Source organism: Corvus hawaiiensis, chromosome 12 (genome assembly GCF_020740725.1).
Source record: "Corvus hawaiiensis isolate bCorHaw1 chromosome 12, bCorHaw1.pri.cur, whole genome shotgun sequence".
Classification (NCBI taxonomy): domain Eukaryota; kingdom Metazoa; phylum Chordata; class Aves; order Passeriformes; family Corvidae; genus Corvus; species Corvus hawaiiensis.
Genome location: NC_063224.1, coordinates 9,924,904 through 9,947,874, shown reverse-complemented (window position 1 = coordinate 9,947,874; position 22,971 = coordinate 9,924,904). Strand labels below are relative to the sequence as shown.

The 22,971-nt window shown below is 39.3% G+C and overlaps 1 protein-coding gene across 1 annotated transcript in view; it reads left to right on the top strand.

Annotated features, from left to right (window-relative positions):
* Positions 1-2,256: 2,256 nt before the first annotated feature.
* Positions 2,257-22,971, top strand: part of MMP2 (matrix metallopeptidase 2) — a 30,009-nt gene continuing 9,294 nt past the window's right edge. The window contains exons 1-9 of the mRNA XM_048316866.1: positions 2,257-2,583; positions 6,037-6,263; positions 7,684-7,832; positions 9,972-10,100; positions 11,666-11,839; positions 15,718-15,891; positions 17,761-17,934; positions 18,995-19,150; positions 20,926-21,073. Coding sequence (XP_048172823.1) covers positions 2,440-2,583; positions 6,037-6,263; positions 7,684-7,832; positions 9,972-10,100; positions 11,666-11,839; positions 15,718-15,891; positions 17,761-17,934; positions 18,995-19,150; positions 20,926-21,073 — 1,475 coding nt within the window. The 5' untranslated portion in view covers positions 2,257-2,439. The remainder of the gene's footprint in view (positions 2,584-6,036; positions 6,264-7,683; positions 7,833-9,971; positions 10,101-11,665; positions 11,840-15,717; positions 15,892-17,760; positions 17,935-18,994; positions 19,151-20,925; positions 21,074-22,971) is intronic.

Genomic DNA, 22,971 nt, shown 5'->3' with positions numbered 1-22,971 from the left:
CACTGCAGGTCTGCGTGGTTTCTGTTGCTTTGCCAGTTTCTTTTACAAAGTGTATTTAAAAGGTGACCTCAACCTACTCTCACTGCCAGCAAAGATAAGAAACAAAATACAGTGAGATTTTCAAACTGCACAGACCTCACAGTCCATTCAAAAGTTTCCTCATCCATTTCTGATCCAATATTCATTAGGACAGAGGGAGAACAGAGCATTCATTAGTTTTCAATGAGGTGTATGAGTGCCACTGAATGTGCCAGGACACATTTGGCTTTAAACGGCTTCACCACAGTACCCTTCTAAATGAAAGCTGCTAAGCTGTCATAAATTACATTAAAATTCTTATGAAAATGACGTGGTTCTCATGACTTAAGATTTATGTCAGCCCTTGACCTAACATGGAGCACAGAAATAACTGCAGAATTTGCAACATGATACCTAATATTTTTACTTGCTTAATTAAGGAGACCTAAGACTAACTTGGCACACATAGTGAAGCCTTAGCCTTTGTTCTCTTACAGTGTCACATGGCCAGATACAAATATGAGCTGTCATCACAAGCAAAGCAGAAGAGTCATTCCCCACAACCAAGTACTGGGCACTGGAAAACCTGGATCATATTTCCAGAACTGCTGTTTATTACAGCAACACTTTAAATGACCATGGATTTTTTGCTGATGGGGAAATGCTACAAAAGAATGTGTCATTTCAAAGTTGAACCATTAGGGGAAAGTTGTTCACTCTAACTCAAGTCACATTGGATTCGTTCCTGAAAGGATGAGCAGGGATAAATACAAAACCACTTGCTGACAAAGACAGCTCCATTCATGCACAAAGTTCCCGTAACTCCTCTTTCTCTCCTGAGCGTCAAGTGACATTTCCCATGGCTGATTCACCCAGCAGCCCTGCATATAGTTGCTGTGTTGGGCTCTCATTCGAAGTATATGGGCAGCACAAGCCCCTGAAAATGCTTTCTCCCTGAGCCCTCAGCCCCTCCTTTGAAATCCTTGCCTTTATGTAAGACTGTTCTCTTCATGGATGATGGGGCACAGTTAGCAAAATAGCTTGATATTAACATAAATCAAACAACTGCCAATATTAACTATTTGCAATCTATTATCAAATATCATCAGTAAATTCCAAACACCTGCAAAGTACCTTCTTTTCATTAACAGCCCTATTTGTTAACAGGGGTCATATCTGGAAAACTTTTCATTTAGCATTCATTGGAAAGCCGTGGCAATCTTTATGGTGACATACAGGTCAGAGGAACTTTCATAGCTGGACTTGTGTTTAGTAGAAACTGTAGATCCTTGGCTGGCCAGAACACAGTTTGCAATCATGCAGAATTACCAGCCTCCCATCTTGAAATGTGATGAGCAAAACCCCCAGATTAGGGATATTCAGCTAAAATAATATTTCACTTGTAATAGCACCTCAAACCTGGCAATATTATGAATGACACAATAAATGGACTGTCCATGACAATGGCCATATTTACACCAAAATTTCAGATTAAGGCAGCTGCACCAGGTGGTCAAACCCCCCTTACAAGCAAACACTGAATTTTGTACAATTTCCCTGACATCAGTTATTAAAGTTAATTTCTACTGCTGAATCTGCCTAATTATATTTTACCCTGTAGGGGTAAGGTGACACGCTGTGTCTGTTGGTGGCAAAGCCTCAAGCTGGGTCTGAACCCAAGGAGCCACAATAATCTTACTGAGAGTTCTGCAGGTTGTGCAGAGAGCAGGGAGGGAGTGAGGCTCACACAGAGCACGCTGAGCCCTGAGTACAGACCCACACTCTGTGTAGTCTCAGCAGGAGGGGGACAAGAAGCCTCACTCAGCTGCACTGCCCTGTGCAGGGTCTGTCTCAAAATCCATAATCAAAATGTTTGCTGCAAGGCACTGTGTGGAAGCGTAACCACATGACTAAAGCATATCATTATGTCTGTGACATAAAAATAGGCTAAAAAATAGTAAAAATTCCTAGCCAGGAAAATAATGTTTAGTAATTTCTTTCTCTCTCTCTTTTTTTTTTTTTTAATAAATGTGGGACACTTTGTCTTCAAGATTGTCAGGTTTTGTTTTTTCTTCCTCTCTGGCATAAATAAATGCTTTCATATATACAAATGAGGAGAAAATGTGGCCTCTTTCAGCAATAATAACTATCTGCCTGTTGCTACCTTAAAATCACAGCAATCACATCTGGTAACTGCCCTTTTCTCATGTTTCCACTAGTTTTCAGACTTCCTCTTGTGGTAGCTTGAGACTGCGCATCTGGATGTTTTAAACATACAAAGGAATTGCTAGAGCAAGCAAAAGGGAAAACGGTGCTGAGAGTTAAGATGTGCAGATAAGCAACTGGTGCACTGCAGCTAAAGTAACGGAGAGGCAGTGGGCAAAAGCTTTTTCCAAAGAGGAGAGTGCAAGTTTAGGCAGCATGAAGACTCACATTGGCTGTGGCTTCATTTTTAAAGTACTATTCATCCAAGTATATCTTTTTAACAAAACTTTAGCCGCACCGTCACCAATCATTAAGTTTCCTGGAGACAGCACTCCCAAAACAGACAAAGAACTAGCAGTGGTAAGTGTTGGTTTCATCTTTGCTTCAGATTTATATTGTTGTTTCATAAGCAGATGTTTCTTTCTTGTTTCAGCTGAGGCTAAGGAATGAGTGTAGCATTCTTTCCCTAGAGTCTCTGGAAGTGCTAGCTAGCTAGCAAAGGTATCAGCTTTCAAAAGTTAAAACTGGAGCCAAGTAATGTTTCCTCTCTTAAAATTTTTAAAGCCAGCAAAGAAAGTCAGTTTTTTGGGTTTTTTTTTCCTTAGGTCTCAAGATACAAAATATTTTTAGTAAATCATCACAACTGTAATCAAAAGATTGCAATGGTAAGAGGGGAGAAGGGCAAATAAGAGACATGTAATTCTTTTTACTTAAATCAAGTAGACGTGAGGGCAGTCGAGACTCTCTTAATGCATGTATCACAGCTTTCAGAAGTGTGTTTTCCAGATTGTTTACCATGCATTGCATAAACACAGCTTTAAGGGACACTACAACTGAAAGCTGGCTCGAATTTCAGAAGCCATTGTGACTAGTTTTGACTTTGGAAAACAATCTCATCAAAGGTTTAGACATATTTTTCCCAAATCCAATCTGGAACAAAAAAGAAGAGTTTGGATTTCTGTGATATGAGCAAATTATAGCTATAACTCTACAGCATTTTATTCTAACCTTTTTTTAGCCCCATGGACCTTCATAAAAGTGACATTATGTGGAAGTCCATTTAAAGGGAGATTGAGATAGATTACCCTTATTTAGCATGTAAATTATAGACATTTCTCTTCTTCAGCAGTAAATCCATTTTAAGGAGGATTGAGATAAATTACTCTTATTTTAGGACATAGAGATTTGAAAGTTGGTCACTTCTCTTTAGGAGTGTGTATGCATCTTGGGAAAGCTTCCCAGGTTAAAGAAGGTCTAGGGGAGGGTAGAGAGAGAATTTCCAGTTGGGAGCTGTGTTGGAAAGTTTAGGAAAAACAGACAAACTGACCCAAAAAGGGCATTCCTCAGTCGTTAACAAAACAAATTCACCCCCAGTTTTGCCCTAACAGCACAGTAGCCAAGGGCTGGGGGCAGGGGCAGTGCATTTGGGAGAGGAGAGAGGGGTCCCACATGTCTAACAGCAATTTAACCACTCTTAGAGAATCTATTTTCTTAGACACAGCCAGGCTTTTATTTAATAACTGCAATCCACATCTCCCCTCATCTCTGTTTCTTTCAAACAACCTATTTATTATGTGTACTCAGAGGAAAATTACAAGCTGGTTTAACTCTGCACCACTTCTTTGTCTTTCTTGGGGTATTCTTGGGCAATGCTTACTGGCTGCATTTCCTCACACCCTCCATCAGAACAGCCCCAACACTCAGCATCAGAACACAAATTGCTATGTTGCAGCTGGACCCTGTTTCATTAATGGGCTGGATCAAAATTCCAGATCACCACAGCTCCCTGCTGACTCTGGGGAAACAGCGTTTCACAGCCTAGGCCAAGATGTGGTTTGCATAGACATTACATTTCTTCAAGATTCTCTCCTCATAGAACAGCTGATCATGGTCATTTGTCATCTTCAATAAAATCTCCATTTTAGGAAAAACTGAAAGGGGTTAGCTTTTTATTTAGAATTCTATCAAGTAAAATTCTTTATCATGCCACAGATTATATTTTTGGTTGTATAGCTTGCTCCCAAACCTAAAATGGCAAGAGCAGCAGCCTGTTTCTTCAGTAAACTTCAATCCTGATATACAGTCTATATTATACTACGGTACATCATTGGGGGATGCAAGCAGAGGCATAAGAAAATCCATCGAACTACATGAAAGTGAAAATCAGGATAAGAACCAAACTGGCTTGTTTGATTATGTTCTTAATGCATTTCACATCATTTCCACCAGGCCCCATTAACTATGTGTAGACAGCAGCTCAGTGGAAGCTAAGATGAAACCACTCTGTGTTCCTTATTTGCCAGTGCCACAGTCTCCACTGGAGAAATACCACATCAGAAGTACATTACAAAAATCACAAAAACTAGCCACAGTCTGTGCTTAATCATGATGAATGGAGGACCTTCTGAAGGAAATGGTGTAACATCTTGATTAAATCCTTTTCTGAGTAAGCCCTGAACCATTTCCTATGCTGGGCAGATGAGGTTAGCCTGGACTTTGTGAGGAGAGTGGTGAAATCTAGGCTTGACCAACAGCAGGTATCAAATATCCTCTGCTTTATATTCCTGATGTTGTGGTAATATCCCCAGTCTCCTGGGTGTATTTCAGCAATTAATTAGACACATGAAACAAGGTTTCTCTTGGGAATACTTGCTGGCGCAAGAACTTAAATGTGCAGTCTTTTTGGCAGGCTTCTTGTAATCCTCAGTTTGAAATAGTTCTCCCTGATATTCCTCGTGTATTTTTGGCAAATAGACCTTTACCTTATTCAGGTGTTTTCCTACCTTGGACTTGTAGTTAATATTTGGGATACAATACCTGAAGGGTTTTTCTTCCTCGGCTGCAGATTGTTTTTACCAGGAAAATCAGTAACTTGCAACCTTCCTGTCTCACAGCACCATTGGCATCTCTCAGCTCTGGGCAGTGCCAAGCACCCATTTGGGTGCAGTTTGGGAGTAGCTGCCATTTCACACGGCTGAAGCTTTTCTTTCACAGAGAGGCATAAAATACTGTAAACTCATCCTTAAGAGAAGGGGAAGAGACTTTGGTGGGTATTATTTTAGGTAGGAGATGAAAATAATGGGATTTGTGCCATCTTTTGGATCACTTATGATCACTCTTTTTTAATGAGAAAGAACTGTATGAATTGCCATCATGGCTGTATCAGAAACATCAGTCTGGCCATAATGTGCTGGGGCATTCAGTGGAGTTTTAAGTATGCAAATATTGATTGGCTGCAGTGTCCAAGCAACTGAAATGTTACCAAATACTTTCTTCTTCAGTTCTTTGCAATGTTTGGCTCAAAAGCAAACACATACAACATTCAAACAACTCTGTGTGGTTTGAATAAAGAATGGGGTTTTTCTTTGCAATCAATGCGGTCTCATTTGTGGGGTTGCTTTGATTTCTTGAGAAGTTTCTCAATAATCCAGATTCTTCCAACACCAATTACACAAAGTCTAAAACTGTAAGCAGATTTATACATCAAAAAGAAAACAAAAAAAGACAAACCCATTTTTACTTTGTAGCTCTACATTGAAGCTCTATGCTCTAATAACTAAAAGCAATTCATTAAGTAAAGGTGATAGCTAATAGTGGAAATGACTGTTTAATTAGCAACATCATGTGATCAAGGATGCTTTGTGTCAATTAAGATGATTCTGCTGGTCCCTCACTTACTAATAATAGTAATTTTGAAAACTTAAAAATTACAGGTAGAAAGCTAACATGGAATTACAGTATTTATTTCTTTACAATGATTAACTATTTATTTTATGAATTTTAAATTCTTTGTTCTGTGCTTTTTTTCCCAAGCAATACCTGAATAAATACTATGGGTGCCCAAAAGACAGTTGCAATTTATTTGTCCTGAAAGATACGCTGAAGAAAATGCAGAAATTTTTTGGGCTGCCTGAAACAGGAGATTTGGATCAAAACACTATTGAGACAATGAAGAAACCTCGTTGTGGTAACCCTGATGTAGCCAATTACAACTTCTTTGCAAGAAAGCCAAAATGGGAAAAGAATCATATAACATACAGGTACTGACTGGTACTGACTGGTAATGCTGGGTTCTGTTCACATATAACCATAGCACTTCCAAGACCCAAAGGCTAGACAAGACTCCTTGAATTAGAATCCCCTGGTGTTTGGATAACTACCAGATGCTTTAACAAATACCTCTGTGATTTCAAACTGTAATGTATCAGGAAGAATCATCTCGACATCAACTTTCTGGTTGAAACTAAAGAGATTTTGGATTTACTCTTTGATCTGCAGCAAGCATCCTAAGGGAGTTGGAGCAGGAGTATCTCACCTGCCCACCTGCTCCAGGAGGATCACAGTATTTATTGATTGCAGAGGCCAAACTCCTCTTCATCCCTCAGTCCTAAAAAGGAGATGATTAAATAAATTTTAAAATCAAGCAATTGTATTTCAGCTATATACAAATACAAGTTATAACAAGCCTATTGCAATAAGTTTGGCATGTTCTAATTTCATATTCTTCTGAAGAGTTAGGGACCAATACAGCTCTCATTGTAGTAAAAAACTCATTACCTTAGGTGGTCCATGAGCAATCATTTACCACCAATGAGAAAAACCAGCAGATTTGTCTTAGGTGCTTGACTTAGTCTGCTGTTCCCTCACACGTTTGGACTCCAAGCGTTCGTTGGGCTGTGACTAACCTAATAAACGCTGAAAAAACCCGTGGCAGCTGCTCTTGCAGCCCCTACTTGCTGATGTGCTCCCTCTGATTCTTCCTCACTCTCCTTAGGCACAAAATAGTTTCCCTCACTATGCACAGTCACAGCAGCAAAGAATTGGAAACTTGTCTTTAGTCTTTACATGGCAGATAGGCTATAATATAAGGCAGTAAGAAGTCCAATTAAAATATATGAAGAAGAAGAAAGCAACATACTAGAGAGTTTGTCCCTTTCTCAGGTCAGGCCTACAGCTTTATCTTACATGCTTTTTCTTCCTATTTCCCTGTGTATCCTATTGCCAATGTATCCCACACACAGGTAAAGGATTAGCATTCCACAGGGATGAAACAATATACAGTTAGAGACACAGGTGAGGGAGAAGGGCTGCTTTTCTGCTCTTATTGAAGAGCAAAACAATCCACACTTGAAACTTCCAGAATGTTACTGAGCTCCTTTTCTGGTCTCAGTGCTAATGCAAAACTCAAAATGTTTTGTGCAAGGCTCACTGCCATCCAGGCTTTACAGCCTCTGGATTTATAATTTTCTTCTTGCTGCTGCATCAATTCCAAAAGAAAATAAACAGTAAGTGCAACATCTAAACACATCTCTGAATCAAAGGAAGTTGTTTAGATCTCATGTGCAGCAGTGTTACCTCTTAGCTGGTTTCACTGCTGAGTCTACTCAGCATGTTGAGCAGTAAACAACTAATACAGGGAGCATGTTTGTGTGTTACTTAACTGTTGCTTTTACCTCTAAGGATTATAGGCTATACCCCAGATTTGGATCCTGAGACAGTAGATGATGCCTTTGCTCGAGCCTTTCAAGTCTGGAGTGATGTCACACCGCTGAGATTTAACCGAATAAATGATGGAGAAGCAGACATTATGATTAATTTTGGCCGATGGGGTATATTTTTCTATTTTTACTTATGTTTTTGGTTTTGTTCCTTTCATTAATCCTCAGTATTAGAATGATCCACCCTCATGAGCCTTTCTGGCAAACCTTGTCCTAGTTCACACTTGGCTCATACAAGCTAAGATCTAATTTCACTAAGACTTTCTTTTACATGAGAGAGAGAGAGGGAAGTATTTATACAATATCCTTACACTATATTTATCTTTCCAAAAGAGAATTGCTAGGGGCAACATTTTATTTTTAAATTTACAAATCAGAAATAGAACTGAGACATATTGGTATAGATCTTCAGATGATGTGAGCTGGCTTCCTGCCACAGAAGAGAACGGAATAGCATCCTACCACTTATTTATAGCTTTGTATGCTGTTTTCCAGTGATAGTGGTGAGAGTTCTAACATACTGGAGAGCTTAAAAATGGATTCGTGCCTTCCAATTTTGACTCCATAGCTGGTTTCCATTCTTTAGCATGGCAGAATGCAAGCTTTCAATGCATTCTTTGGTCTTGAAGAATTTAAAAATATGGATCATGAGCAGAACTATGGTTTGGGTGCAGCTGATGATGGGTGACTTGATTCATTTTCATTGTGCATGCCTTCTCAATTAATTTTGGTTTCCCCTGAAAAAATATTTATGGCTTTTCAGTGTAAACATGGGGGGTTTTAACTTCTGGACAGTCACAGAATTTTTAATACCAATAAAGATATTTGTGCAGCCAATTACTTGGGAGGTAGACTTTGGAAGTTAAGTGAAGAGTTCAAAGAATAACTGAACTCTTTGTAAAAGCCTTCATTTCAAGCTGGTTTTCATTGCTTTAGCTACTGATGAGTTGACCTCAAAAGCTGCAGAGATTCTGTACACTCAGGACTTCAGATCCTCATCCAGACTGGCTCGGTTTGCAAAAAAAAAAAAAAAAAAAAAAAAAATTCTTACAAAAGCAGAAGTGTTTCTGCTGGTTTTAGTACTTTTTAGTACTTGCTGGCTATAGCCAGCTCAGATACTGTGGGCAAAGAGCTGCTTCCACAATTCAGTCATTCCTATCACTTTACTGCATATCAGATTCACAGGGGCTGAGACAGCTGTGAGGTTTTTTCATTTTTAAGCTTTCTCTTAAGAAAAGGATCTACTTTGAAATAAACGGGAGTAAAGCACCTGATATATGTCAAAATCTTTTTCTTAACAACTGACACACTAGTCTCCTGAAGGGAATGAACTGAACTAGTATTAAGAGTGACACCAGCCTGAAATCAGTGTAGCAGAGGAGAGAATCAGGCCTGTGTATTTAGGGCTTCTGTTAAATGGCAAGACATCAGACCAAAAGACCAGGAATGATGCAACTGGAGATGCTGGCAGCCAGCTTTGATGCACAGGTCAGTGTGGTGGGAGAGCTATGAATACCAGGGCTATGCCCGTGCCAGCCTGCCTTACCCACAAGTGGTGTACTTCCAAGAAAAGCCTACAGTGTGTTAACATGAGAGCTGCTTAACCTGCTGCTGCCCTGTGAGCTGCCTGGCTCTCGGAGTGCTTCAAGTGGATGAGGGATACTCTCCTTCAGGGCTCAGAGAAGCAAGAGCAAGCTGGCTTTCCAGAGCTCACTGCTGACACCCAGCTTTGCTTTCCTGCTGGGGTAGTGAGTATCCTGCACAAAGCAAAGAGCACAGCAGTGTGAGGTGCAGAAGAAAAGAGCAGCCTGCAAAGTGAAATCTGCCTTTACTTTCTAATCTCTGTGTTGGAGAGTGATACGAATTACCTGAAAATATCCCTCATCTACAATGTTTACTTTAAAATTCCCTATCAGCTTTTATTGAGAAATAGCACTGTGTATACAATCATACATCACATGTACAATTCTTCACTGTTCTTCACAATTTTTGCTTTCTTTCCACAATACTTATGAGATATAAAATACCATGCTGTGACAACTGCAGTACTGACTCTTAATGTTCTTTGTAAGAACTGGCTGCTTCTCTTCTGGTTCAATCTTTCCAGCACAACCCAAACCAATAAATTCACTCACTAGACTATTCTGCTGCTGTCTTGGATGGGAAAGTACACACGATAATCATCATTCATGTACAGACTCTGCCTGAGGTCATTAGAAACTGCTCTTTTTTGTCTGCTTGCTCCTGCAGAACATGGTGATGGATACCCCTTTGATGGCAAAGACGGTCTCCTGGCTCATGCCTTTGCACCAGGGCCAGGAATTGGAGGAGACTCCCATTTTGATGATGATGAACTGTGGACTCTTGGAGAGGGACAAGGTACCAGACTTTTTCATGTTTCAGAACATATGGCCTGCTGGCTGCTCTGTTTTAATACTGTTTCAGGCACTGCATTAAATTCTTTCACTGACTGACAGTAAATATTAGGAGGTGAAAATTCATTTATACAATTTAAAATGTTTTCTACAACATGTTTATGTAATTCCTAATGAAATAGGATTTCCCTTTCTGTTCCTCCACTATTACCCCATGAAAAACTGAATTAACAGTAGGCCTGATGCTGCATAACCTTCAGGAATTCTGTGAAAGTACAAAGCCATGGCTACAATTTTGAATGCTTCAGTTCTCAGGGGTTCAAACTACAATACCTTTAAGTTTATTTTCAAGAGGCAGACTGGTCAGCGTTTTTCTGCTCACATGATGATTTAAGATGATTTAAGCTGCAGCTCCAGTTGCTAAAAGTAGAAGCATCCACTTGAATAGGTTTTTAAATACTCATAGTATCTTATAAACATGTGGAATAGAAATCACTCATGCTGGTGACCAAAACAAAATTAACATCAAACAGCAGATTAAGAGCATCTTCAAGAATCTTTCACAGGCACTTTGCCATACCCTTAGAAGAAAAGATCTAGATAATATCACCTGAACTAGGCAAAAAAGGCCTAGTAGTTTGTAACCTGCTTTTTCTGCTTGAACTTTGCCACAATCATACATACTGATTATCATCTTGTCCTGTAAAATAATTTGGAACACTTAAAATAAGAATATATACTCACATTTGTGTTTCATTTCAAATTCTAGCTTTCTCATCTGTCTTCCCATCAAAAAAATAATTGAACTTTAATACCAAAATAGTCATCTTCCTTCTGTTGGGCTTTCTTTCACCTTCAGAAGAAGCACCAGCTGGTAACTGTACTAACTGGACTGGTTCCCTGCCTCAGAGGCAGGAGGAAACAGTTTTCCCTATAAGTGAAAATACTGCACAAGCAACCAGTTAGTTACTGCCATTAAAAGAAATGCAATGAATAAGTGACTTATCTATGCATTAACATATATTCCAGCACCAATACTGTATTCATAAGACTACATGTGTGTACAAACTGAAATAAACCCCAGGATCTGGGTGTGTCTGTGTTCCTTACCCTGTCCCCCTGTGCCACAGATGTCACACAAGTCCCACTGGAAATACCAAAGTGGTTTATGAGGCACAAGGCATGTTCAGCTCATTTTCAGCTGCTGCCTGGAACCTTTGAAACTATACTGAACATTTCAGACCATATTACTAAAGAAACTAAATTACTAAATGTATTAACAGCATGTTTATAACTTTGCCTTGCCATAGTAACAACATATATATTTTTCTGGGCTGATTCTAACACTTCACCATGAGTAATATCCATGTAATTCTTTTAAAATTACCAGTTTATATTTCAGCTATGATCATCTTGCCAATAGAGAGACCAGCAGTATATTGAATTTCAAAATGGAAATTCAGACTGCATTTCTATATCAGTATCTTCCAGGAAAATAAGATGTCCAGAAATTGTATTTTTTGTATCAGTTGGTGGCTAGTTTCACCACTGCATTTGTTCTCTTTGTAGTGGTCAGAGTGAAGTATGGAAATGCAGATGGTGAATACTGCAAATTTCCCTTCTGGTTCAATGGCAAGGAATACAACAGCTGCACAGATGCAGGACGCAGCGATGGATTCCTCTGGTGTTCCACAACCAAAGACTTCGATGCAGATGGGAAATATGGCTTTTGTCCCCATGAGTGTAAGTAGACCAATGTTTCTAGTGATTTTTCTCCTGGCAGACTGTTCCTTTCTTCTTTGCTCATCCACTTCTTGTGTTTTTCCCACTTCCTTTCCTTTTAGATAAAGGAATGAATGTCTTTCAGAAATCATAACATGCCAGTATCTGTACTAAATTATTAGAGGGTCTAGGAAAGCTAAGATTGTACTTTAATTCTACCTTTTGGAAGATGACCAGAACTCTCTGTTTCACAAGGATTTTATTTCATATTTGGAAACATTCATTTACAGATTAGATAACGAGTATAATGCCTTTGTGTAGCCATAACTTTTTAAAATCATACACAATAGAATTTTTATTATTATTATCTTTCAAATGAATTTATAACAATATGTTTCCTTTAAAAACAATAGGAACACATATTTCTGTGCTTGAAAATCTTGATGAGCCTTTACATCTTGAGGATATAACATTTCAGACTATTTATTGGTATGAGTGTTAATTTCATCTCCTGTACATCACACAGTAGGAAACCTTTAGAGAAGCAATTAATTGGCTGTAGCCTACTGAGGTAATTTATCAGCAGTGAGAAGAGTAGAGACGGTAAGGTGCTTTCAGCCACTCGTTCCACGTCCTGTTTGCCAGTTCCTGGCACATACATTAACAGACATTCCCAGTACTGCAGTTTCCCACACTCATTTATTTCCCTTTGTACATAACTGACTATTAGCTTTGGGCAGCAGGGAGTGTTTCATCACTCTTTTTACCTTTCATATCAAGCACTCGGTCAGTAAAAGTCCTGCCTACTACTCCTGGGTCATAAAAAAAAATAAGAAAGTTTTGAAGGAGAGCAAACCAGAAAGAAATGGTGCTTTTTTCATATTCATGCTAATCCTGCTTGAAACAATAGTACTGAACTTATTTATAATGTTATGGCTACATGCAGTCAGTACAAGGAAAGAGAATCCAGATTGCTGAAAGAAGATCAGTGATGCTTAAGCCTCAAGCTACCAAAATATGTTCAGGGGTTTGCCAGCCCAAGAATGCACAAGTAGAGCCCAACATGTCCCAGCACACAAGTACTGCCACACATGTACATGTATTCATATGTACATGTCTGAAAAGAAATGCATTTTTCAAAATTTTGCAGGTATGTGTACATAGAAAAAGTTCAAAATAGGATTCTCTGGAATCCTGTTGTAGCCAAACACTAAATGGATTCCTGCTTGACAAGTTTTGGGGTTTTTTCAAGCTCATTTGCAAGACTATACAGTTTCAAATACAAGATTACAGATTTTCTGCCTCAGGATGCCAGTGGTTTCCAAAGATAATCTGTTGTAGAACATATCAGTCTTGAGCCCTAATGCAGTAAAAAGTTATTCTTTAATTTCCAAACCCCTAATTGCCTGGTATAGATCACATATAGAGCTGGGATCTACCCTGGTGACAGCTATTAATACAAGTACAGAGGATGAACAAGCAGGAGTATGAACTTTACACAGATTACAAAAAATTTTAAAAATTTATTGTTAGTGGTATGACTTTCAGAATATTTACTTCAGCAGACTGTAAGTGTGCACATGCACATAACTGCACAATCTTTCTTTTGGGGAAATTTTGACATCTCCTTTATTTCCCACCTTTCCCCAAATCGCCTCTTCCTTGGATTAATTCTTTCAGCCACAAAAGAGAAAAATTTGGCTTATTTCTTTAAAATACTGCAAGCACTCAGATGCAGTCAGAATGAAGCCATGATTATAGGCAGCTGGAGAAATGGAGATCCACATACCCTGACTGATACACCTTTGTAAGATCCTAAAGTCATGCAAGGCTGAAAATGTAAGCAGTGGAGCACTGTCAGGGAGAGTTGGTTCTGAAAGTGAGATTCCTGGAAATGCCAGTGTCAAGGTTTCTGAAATGGAACAGAAGGGTTTCAGCCTTTTGTTTCTGATGTAATTGTTTTGCAAGATCCATGAACAGTTATGCACAGATGTTTCTTATTAAATGCAGAGTGGCATTGTTCACTCATTATTCCAAGGCACCATTTGCTAAACCCCAGCTAATAAATTCAGATAGGGTAGGATTTATATCAGACAGTCTGTGTTGGCGGCAACATTCCTGGTTGTTGGCCTTTGTTTCTCTCATGTTTAACTCACTGAAGTTAGTTTGAATTCTTCTCATTATAGAGCCACAGTGCATATATGGAAACATGTCTAAAGCTGTGGTGCTGCACCAGGCTTTTCTAAAGGTAGTCCCAGATCTGTACCCTAATTTTGTAAACTGATTGAACTATTGTTTGTCAAAGCTGGAGGTAAAGCAGAAAGTTATCTACCTACTATGCAAATCTTATACAGGTGTGCTGAACTTCTCCTTTGCCATATGGGATCAAGGCATCTTGATATCTCTCATTTCCAAACTCCACTGACACTACAGGCAGTTTAGGCTCCTAACATTGGTCCTCCTCTATATAACAATCTGTTCTCTGCCTGTACCTCCCTCACACTGGTCACAGTTCTTGTAGGCTGCTGCCTGACTGCTCTCCCAGGCAGAACCCTCGTGAAGCTGCACCTACCTCCACCATGGATCTGTGCCACAGGGGTTTGCAGCCTTCCAGCCTGAGGTTTCCTGACATCACAACTGGTTAATTTTTCTAGGAAGAGCTAAAAGTGAAGTTCACATATTAGTAATGTCCAGTCTGAATCTGCTCTCACTTCAGTGTGTCTTTACCAGTAAATTGCTGAGCTTACCATGATGCAGAACAAGGCCCTTTAAGATCCCCTTACAAGTAAATTTGGCTTTTCTTTTGGGGAAACTGCCCCAGTCTCTAACTTTCATTTACATTAACGCAATTTTATTGTTAAGGGGGGAGAGGGGGGGAATTGAAAACTTAATAAACCATTGTTGTTACCATCACATGATGTAGCCTCAAGCAAAATGAAAAACTGCATTCTGACTGCGGCTCAGAAAGGCAGCATGCAAAGTAAGAGACTGACTTTCCATATGGTTTTTGCAACTTAGCCACATGTAAACCAATATAAAAAAGGCTATTAAAATGCAGAGTTTGCCAGACCTAGAGCTGGAAGCAGCTCATGGTGAGTGAGTCATCTAAACAACTCAGTTTAACTATGCTCTCCAATTCTATCACTACTTTTTTAAAAAAATAAAGTCCTTCTCCAATCACAATAGCCACAGCCCTAGTTAATGCACCTTTCCTATCTTAGTACAGCACCTGAAACAAAACCCAACATGCGGGGAAGCACAGGGTGTGTTGCAGACAGGACCCCTGTGTGGCTGTTTCCATGTCCAGGATGTAGAAGGATAGAATCACTCTCTCAGGCAGATCAGAAGTTCAGCAAACTTGTGTGTGTGAGCCAGGCCTGCAAAGCTCCAAATCCTCTCATTAGTAGGACTTCTTTAACTTACTGGTTCATGTCCCTGATGCTGTAGCCTATTACTGGTTTAAGTGTAAAAGGCAAAATGGACCATCTGTGTCACAATACTCCATTGTTAGAACCCTTTCCCAGTCACCCTTAAGCCAGAAGAGGCCTGGGGGGTTTATTTAGTGCTACTGTAAAAAGAAGCACACACATAAACAATGCCTCTTCCCACTGATGGATCAGCCTAAGCAAAGGCAAACCCCCTCAAATCCTACACATAGACTGAGGCTGTAATGGCTGTTTAGTCAATCAAAACTAACAGCAAAGTTAGAAGTAACCTGCCAAGCCTTCCCACATACACATTTGGGTTTTAGCTGCAGCTTTAAACTGCGTGAGAGAAGGGGGGGAAAAGGTGCCCTTGGGCATCTTAAAAAGGGCCAAATCATGGATGCTTTACACTGTGATTCCTTGTTGATACTGAGCCTTGTGTTCTGACATTTTCCTCTCTCGTTCCCCCTACAGCACTTTTTACAATGGGTGGCAATGGTGATGGGCAGCCATGCAAATTTCCCTTCAAATTCCAAGGCCAGTCCTATGACCAGTGCACAACAGAAGGCAGAACAGATGGATACCGATGGTGTGGAACCACTGAAGACTACGACAGAGATAAGAAATATGGATTCTGTCCAGAGACTGGTACGAGGAATGTTGCTTGCATAACACAGTCTAATTGGTCATTGTTTTAACAAGTCTTCTTTGGCACACTTTCACCAGAGCACACAGAAGTTGATGAGTTAGACACAATTTCAACAGAGGTGGCCAAGGATGTAACTGGAACAGGAGCAATCTGTATAAACAAGGTGGTCACAGCACAGGTTTGTCAGGAATACACAAATGGCATTGAACGTACATGGCTACCACTGCAGGATAATTACAAGCAGATTACGGTTTGTTAATGGCCCTGGAAGAGAAGTCTCATGTGACAGAAGAAAGTATGAATAATATTTTAGCTTAATACTCACCATTTACACTTGTAAAAAGAAATCTTGTTTAGTATGTTAAGCTTGTGTTAATAGATCTTTTCAGCAATTCAAAAGAACTAAGTGAAATGGTTTAGCCACAAAAATAGATTTCAGCTTTCTTCACAATTTTTTATACTTTTTAACTTGAGTTTTACTACATAAAGGAACAAAAATTAATTTAGAGCCCTGAATAGCTTGGCAGGTGTTCATTCTTAGGATTCATGCTACAGCCATAAGCATAGAGACTAAGTTAACCATGGCAGTTCTAAAATCTCTGGCTTTTAACAGAGCCAAGGGGAAGCTACATTCAAACCTACATGCATCCTGCTTTTTGATTTTTGGGGGTCTTTTGAAAATGGCCCAACCATTAGCAATACAGCTTTGAGGTACTGGTATTTGGCTTTCTGTTACTTTTGATTACCAGGTGTAACCCTTCCATTTCACATTATAGATGTCAAAAAAAAAAAAAAAAAAAAAAGGTATCAAATTCATTATACCCTGCTACATGGTTAGGAAGAGAAAATTCTAAAGATCTTTCAACAGACAAAAGAACCAATATATCTAGAATCAATGTAGTCAAAGTCTTAGGTAACACAGTCGCTATCAGTGGAACAAAGAAATACACTTAGTTTAAGCTTTCTTTCAGCATAAAATGCTATTAATAAATAGTAATGAATGAGAAATAAATACTAATAAATAATTAGGGACACAACCAGCTTTGCCTCTGTATTGCTCTCATGTACCTTCCCAGAAGACAGACCATAATTTGAAAGGAACTGTCATTGTCAGGTAGCAGTATAAATGAATTTAAATGACTTTTATATTATTTTCCTATTCTGTTCATGATACCTACTTTAAACTGTTATTTTAAATGCAGTTGCATTCTCTTCCCTCTAGAAATCCTTGTACCTGCACATACAAATGTTATTTCTTATATATTACTGCCATATACTACATAGATGAGAACACAGGGGAAAATTTTTCAAGTTTTTGCAGAACTACTGGTTAAAAAAAAAGTTTTCTACATATAATATATCCTTCTCTTTAGAAAATGTTTTAAATCATATAATTTTAAACTGTACCCTGCTGTCAGGGTATATAAAGCTTATTCTTGAGTGAGACACCTACCAGCCAGGTGGATATTCAATAGCTCTTTAACCTTTCTGACACTAACCATACCTTCCACCTAAATACTTTAAAACACTTTAAAATAACACCAGGAGTGAGCATTAAAAGATACTTGCTGGACAATCACCTTCCACAAAACACTGTTAAACTGCTGCTTTCCCAGAGCTGTGAACATGAGTCCAGGGCTCTTTCTCACCCCCACTTAAACTATTGGCAAGTTCATTGCAATGGCAATGTCTAGACTTCTTCCTTTTTAATTCTGTCAGAGTATTTTCAAATATTACTTTTAATCTTACTCTTCATATTCCTAGAAGCATTGCAGTGTTTCTGCTTCCTTTCTGGCTTTAGCGTGTAGTTTAGGAGAAGAAGCAAAAGGGATCCCCTTCTCACTGTGTTTTCCTGTCATTTTCCACAGCTATGTCAACAGTTGGTGGAAATTCCGAGGGAGCTCCTTGTGTATTCCCCTTCATCTTCCTCGGGAATAAATACGAGTCGTGCACAAGTGCAGGGCGCAACGATGGCAAGCTCTGGTGTGCCTCCACCAGCAGCTACGACGACGACCGCAAGTGGGGCTTTTGTCCAGATCAAGGTAACACCCCTTGTCAGGGCAACGCAAGGGTGACTGGGCAGTGCCCACACCGATGGCATCACATGTGCAGTGATTTCATTCTCATCATCCCTGCTGGTTACAGCACTTCTCCCCAGCCTGAAATCTGAGCAAAGTCCCTACACTGAAATGTGAGACTACAGCTAGAGTCACTCCCAGAGCTCATCTGTCTGAAATATTCAGATTTCCTAAAGTTATAATGATGCACGATCCTTTTAAAATACAAAACCATGAAATAAATTAATAAATAAATAGATGTTTTTCTTCCCACCAGTGTTTCTTTCCAAGACTAAAAGCCAGAAGTACTATAGGATACAAATTAGGAACAAACACTAAATGTAAAAAATTAATACATTTGTGACTGATATTGCAAAGGATGAAAAACATGTTTAAAAAATGAGTGAGACAATATAAAGTCTATGTGGTGAATATCACAATTTAAAATTATTTTGGTTAATATTTGTCCATCTTTTAACATGGGCAAAAGGCTTTTTACGTATTTACAAATAAATGCTATATTTGGGCAGGGGGGGGAAGGGGGGGTGTATTTTAGGAAGGAAAAAACCTGCCAAATTTCAGGGACTGTTTGGGCATAATTGATGATATGTTATCCTATGATAAAAGGTTATTTTTAATCTAACAATATTTGGTACACCAGTACCAATTCAGAGTCTGTTCTCAGAGACACAGATTTACAGACCTGTTTATCACTTACAAGCCTTTTTGTGGTGAAGATTTGATATCTAGATTGCAAGTTTAATTCTGTACCTAAAAGGGATGTCCAATGTTATTTGCTACACTTCCTTTTCTCACACAAGTATTAACACTTGGTCAGAGTCACTTGCATGGGAGACAGCAGCAAAAATCACCTACAAAAGAGGGTTTTAGAATCTCTCCAGTGAAATGTCATTACTGGCAAATAGGTGTGATGTTCACCATTGGAGGCGTTAAATATTAATCATTATTATTTATTGTGAATAGCCTGTCTGGTACAATTCTATTTAAATGCAAGCAGCTAACACTGTCTTACTGTGCTATTTAGGGTACAGTCTCTTCCTGGTTGCTGCCCATGAATTTGGTCATGCTATGGGATTAGAGCACTCTGAGGACCCCGGAGCTCTCATGGCCCCTATCTACACCTACACCAAGAACTTTCGGCTTTCTCAGGATGATATTAAAGGGATCCAGGAGCTATATGGTAAAGTCCTCCCCCATCAGCAGAACTCATCAGGAAAACAAGCAACACAGGTTGAAATCTGGGACTCAGAATTTGCAGTAAATTACGAACTGCACAATCCCACCAATGCCAGAAACATCCTCTGCTCCTTTCTCCCTGCTTTCTTCATATTACCAGGCCTTCTACTTCAATTAAATATCACAACTTAAGGATGAGGGGTCACTAAAGTTACTGAATGAAAAGGAGCATCAAAGCACCCCATAAGCACACCTTTAGGTGAAAATTTCTAGTGCTTTTACGGGACAATGAAATGCCATGTTTGTCTCTAGCTTGAAATACCTGATGTGCGTGGGTTTGGATGTTATTTTCTACAACACTCTGAGCTTCCCAGATTGTGACCCTTGGCAAAAGGGGAAGGACATTGTTTCCTGTGTCCCAGCTTGGAAACAGTTCACATTGCCTTCCCACAGTTCAGGCTGTACCACCACAATAACATTTGCAGAAAGTGTGGGAGCTGAAACTTCAATGTAATGTATTTGGCAGTCTCCTAGAGAAAAAGTCGATTTAAGTATTTTTATGTAGTTACATCTTTAACATTTGTTATTTTCTCCACAGACAGTCTTAGTAAAATGCATACGTAGTATCATGATTAAAATTCCTTTCATGCACACATTTTCTACCGTGCAGAGGCACAAGTATACTACAGTCAATTAAGTAGACATTCCCATATTCCATTTCTCTTTCTGTGCTTTTCATTTTTCTACTGAGAGATCTTTTTAACTCTGACTATATTCTACAGTTTTCCACACCTTAGAAATTTTAATAAGAATATATCAAAATTATTATCACATGAGACAAAAATCTGATTTGAATCTTCATTATTCCTTGTTCTGCTTTAATTAAGAATGGGAATTGAGACATGGTCAAGGTTTGTAAGTGAGTTTTCTGAGCTCATACTGTGTATCTTTGGTAAGAGCTCAGAACTTAACCCAATTTTCTTAAAGCATGCTTCAAGATCTGAGACAAAACTATCTTTCTTCCTTTTTAACTGATATAACCCTTTACAAACTGTTTTCTATGTAAAACAAGTATTCAAAAAAACCTTGTTTTCTCCCATTATTATTATCATCACAAATCAGCTACACTCCATTTTTTTTCTCATACAGTAAATTAACCCAATGTCTGAGAAAAAAATAGCAAATGCCTCAAGACAAGCAGCAGCCAAATAATAAAACCAAATAAAATAAACCAGATGGCAGAGTGCATGTTCTGAAAAGCACAATTTGATTCTTGGTGAGGGCAGAAAGATCATACAAATGGCTCAAAATGCATCTTTGTAACTTGCCAAATATTGGCACTTCTTTAAAAAAGAGAAATCCACTTTGACATCTTTCTCAGCAGAGCTGCAGATAATTCTGAGTACAAGGACTTTGAAATTTATTTAACTTCCTTTTAGAAGCCAGCAAAATAAGAATTGAGATGTTCACTTCTGAACCCAGTACAGTCACTTTTAATTATCTCTCAGGTTAAACAGGCAGCTCAGCCCAGACAGACACACACAGGCACCATGTCTCCAATGAGGCCACACAGAGGATCAAGGCAGGACTGGAAGTCAAGGCTTCCTCAGCTGTGCTCAACCATCCTCCTTCTGAAGCAATTTTATTATCAGTTTTTCCTGCTTCAAGAACTCACTCCAAATGATTACCCTTTTAGAACCCATGGCAGCTCATGTTCTCCACGTAACCTGTGCAGTATTTCATTTCAGTGTAACAGAATATCTCTGTTCACCATCACAGAGGTGTCACCCGATGTCGAACCTGGACCAGGGCCAGGACCAGGCCCACGTCCGACCCTTGGACCTGTCACTCCAGAGCTCTGCAAGCATGAGATTGTATTTGATGGAGTCGCACAAATTAGAGGAGAAACGTTTTTCTTCAAAGATAGGTAAGTGAAACAAATTGCTTACTAAGAGAGCCTGAAGTGAAGGAATCTGCGAGACATATTCACCAAAATCTAGAAATTTATCATCAGGCACAACATCCAGCCTTTGTTTTGTGTGTTCAGAAATGGCAAAGTGCCCTAATCAACTCCTCAGGGAAATAGTTTAATTCAGGTTGAGTCCAAAGTCATTAAATAACAGCACTATGTGACTCATGGCTGCTGTAATAACACATCAAGGGCATTGGTGATTGGGATAGGTTACATGTGTGCAAAGCCTCTAAGACAGAAGGCACCAAAGGCATTTTTTGTGCAAAAGCAGAGACATTCCTATTAAAATGAGGTGGCTGCCCCGCTGCAGCTCCCACTGCCTTTGCCAGGGCCTGTATTACCCAGCCACTCAGCAATGAAGAGCATCTCCTATGGACTATGGGACTTGGCAGCACCATTGTGAGAGACACTAAAGCTCCTTTTTTCCCTGTCATAAATCAATGCCAAATTTGGAATCATTTATCCTCAGTTACCCTGAACATTTTCCCAACACCACTGAAGATATGGGTCCACACACATTCAATGAGTGTGCCTAAATCAAACACTGTCTCCTATCATATAAAAACATATACAAGAATCTGAAGCTAAGGGAAGTATTGCAACTCAGCTGTTCATTGCTCCTTGCCAGTTGTCAGTAGAAATTTAAAAGGAAACAGGAACCAACATACAAGTTCCCCTCACAAAATAGCAATTTAAAAATTATTAGTATCTCCTGGTGATATACCTGAGTCCAGACATCTACTCCAGCTTCAAATTTTCAGCTAGATATATGAAGTTTTATTAATATGCTGCATGGTTTAACTCTACTCACCAGCTTTTAGTAACAAAAAAACATAGTCAGGTGATTTTAAAGGGTAAATACAATAATTTCTTCAGTGCATTTCCTTCTAGATCCAATCTATATGATACCCAGAATAATGGTTCTTTAGGTTTGAAGTTGGACTTAATCTTTATCACAGGCTTTGTGTTTTAGCAATGCAGAAATGGAATTTAAACCTTCTGATTGTAAGAACATATTATTCCCTATTTATATTACAGCTGCTTGTGGCAAAAAGGGTTCATTTCATCTGGTCTGTGGGGATACCTCTGCCACCTTTTGTACTCTTCTTCTTGGCCCTGTCAGCAGCAGGCTAAGATTCCAGTGATCCCTACTGGCAAGGAACAGTCATTCCTTGGCCACCAAGCAGCCCCACAGTAACAAGAGATCAGCCTCACAAAGCCACACAGGGCTGGCCCCATGAACCCAGAACAAGTTTGTCAAAACCAAGTGCCCAGTTTTGCTAACTTAGTCATCAGAGAGCTGAAGTAGTCACCTGAGCTCAGCACCTTCAGAGGAAAAACATTCTCAGAGCAGTACAACCCCTACCAAGTTCCACACTATTCCCAGCTACTGCTCCTCTTCTGCTCACTTGTGGGCCTTGGTTTTCAGCCAGATCTCCACCTTGCTTCTGCTCTTCTAAACTAGTAGTCACACAAAGTAACAATGTAAAATCTACTCCTAAACCAGCAGAGTGATCCAGTATTCTGTATAATCCAAACAAAATAGAAGTATTTTGCATTTAGATACAGTTGGACTAAGAACTATGCAAATACCAGAACAATCTGTTCAGACTGGCTCAGCCTTTATCTAGCATGCAGCAAAAGCAGACAACTGTTGAATTGTTTTGCTCTGGAATGGCTTTGCCTGTCAGTCTTGCAGCTTTCCAAGTATCAAGCAAACAGCATTGTGACTCACTTTTGGCATTCAAGAAACCACTGTCTATCATGTGTCGTGTGACTTTTATGATTCATGAAAATGACCATAGAATCCAACTGTCACATGGCACAGGCAAAGAGTAAACAGCAAAAAGGAG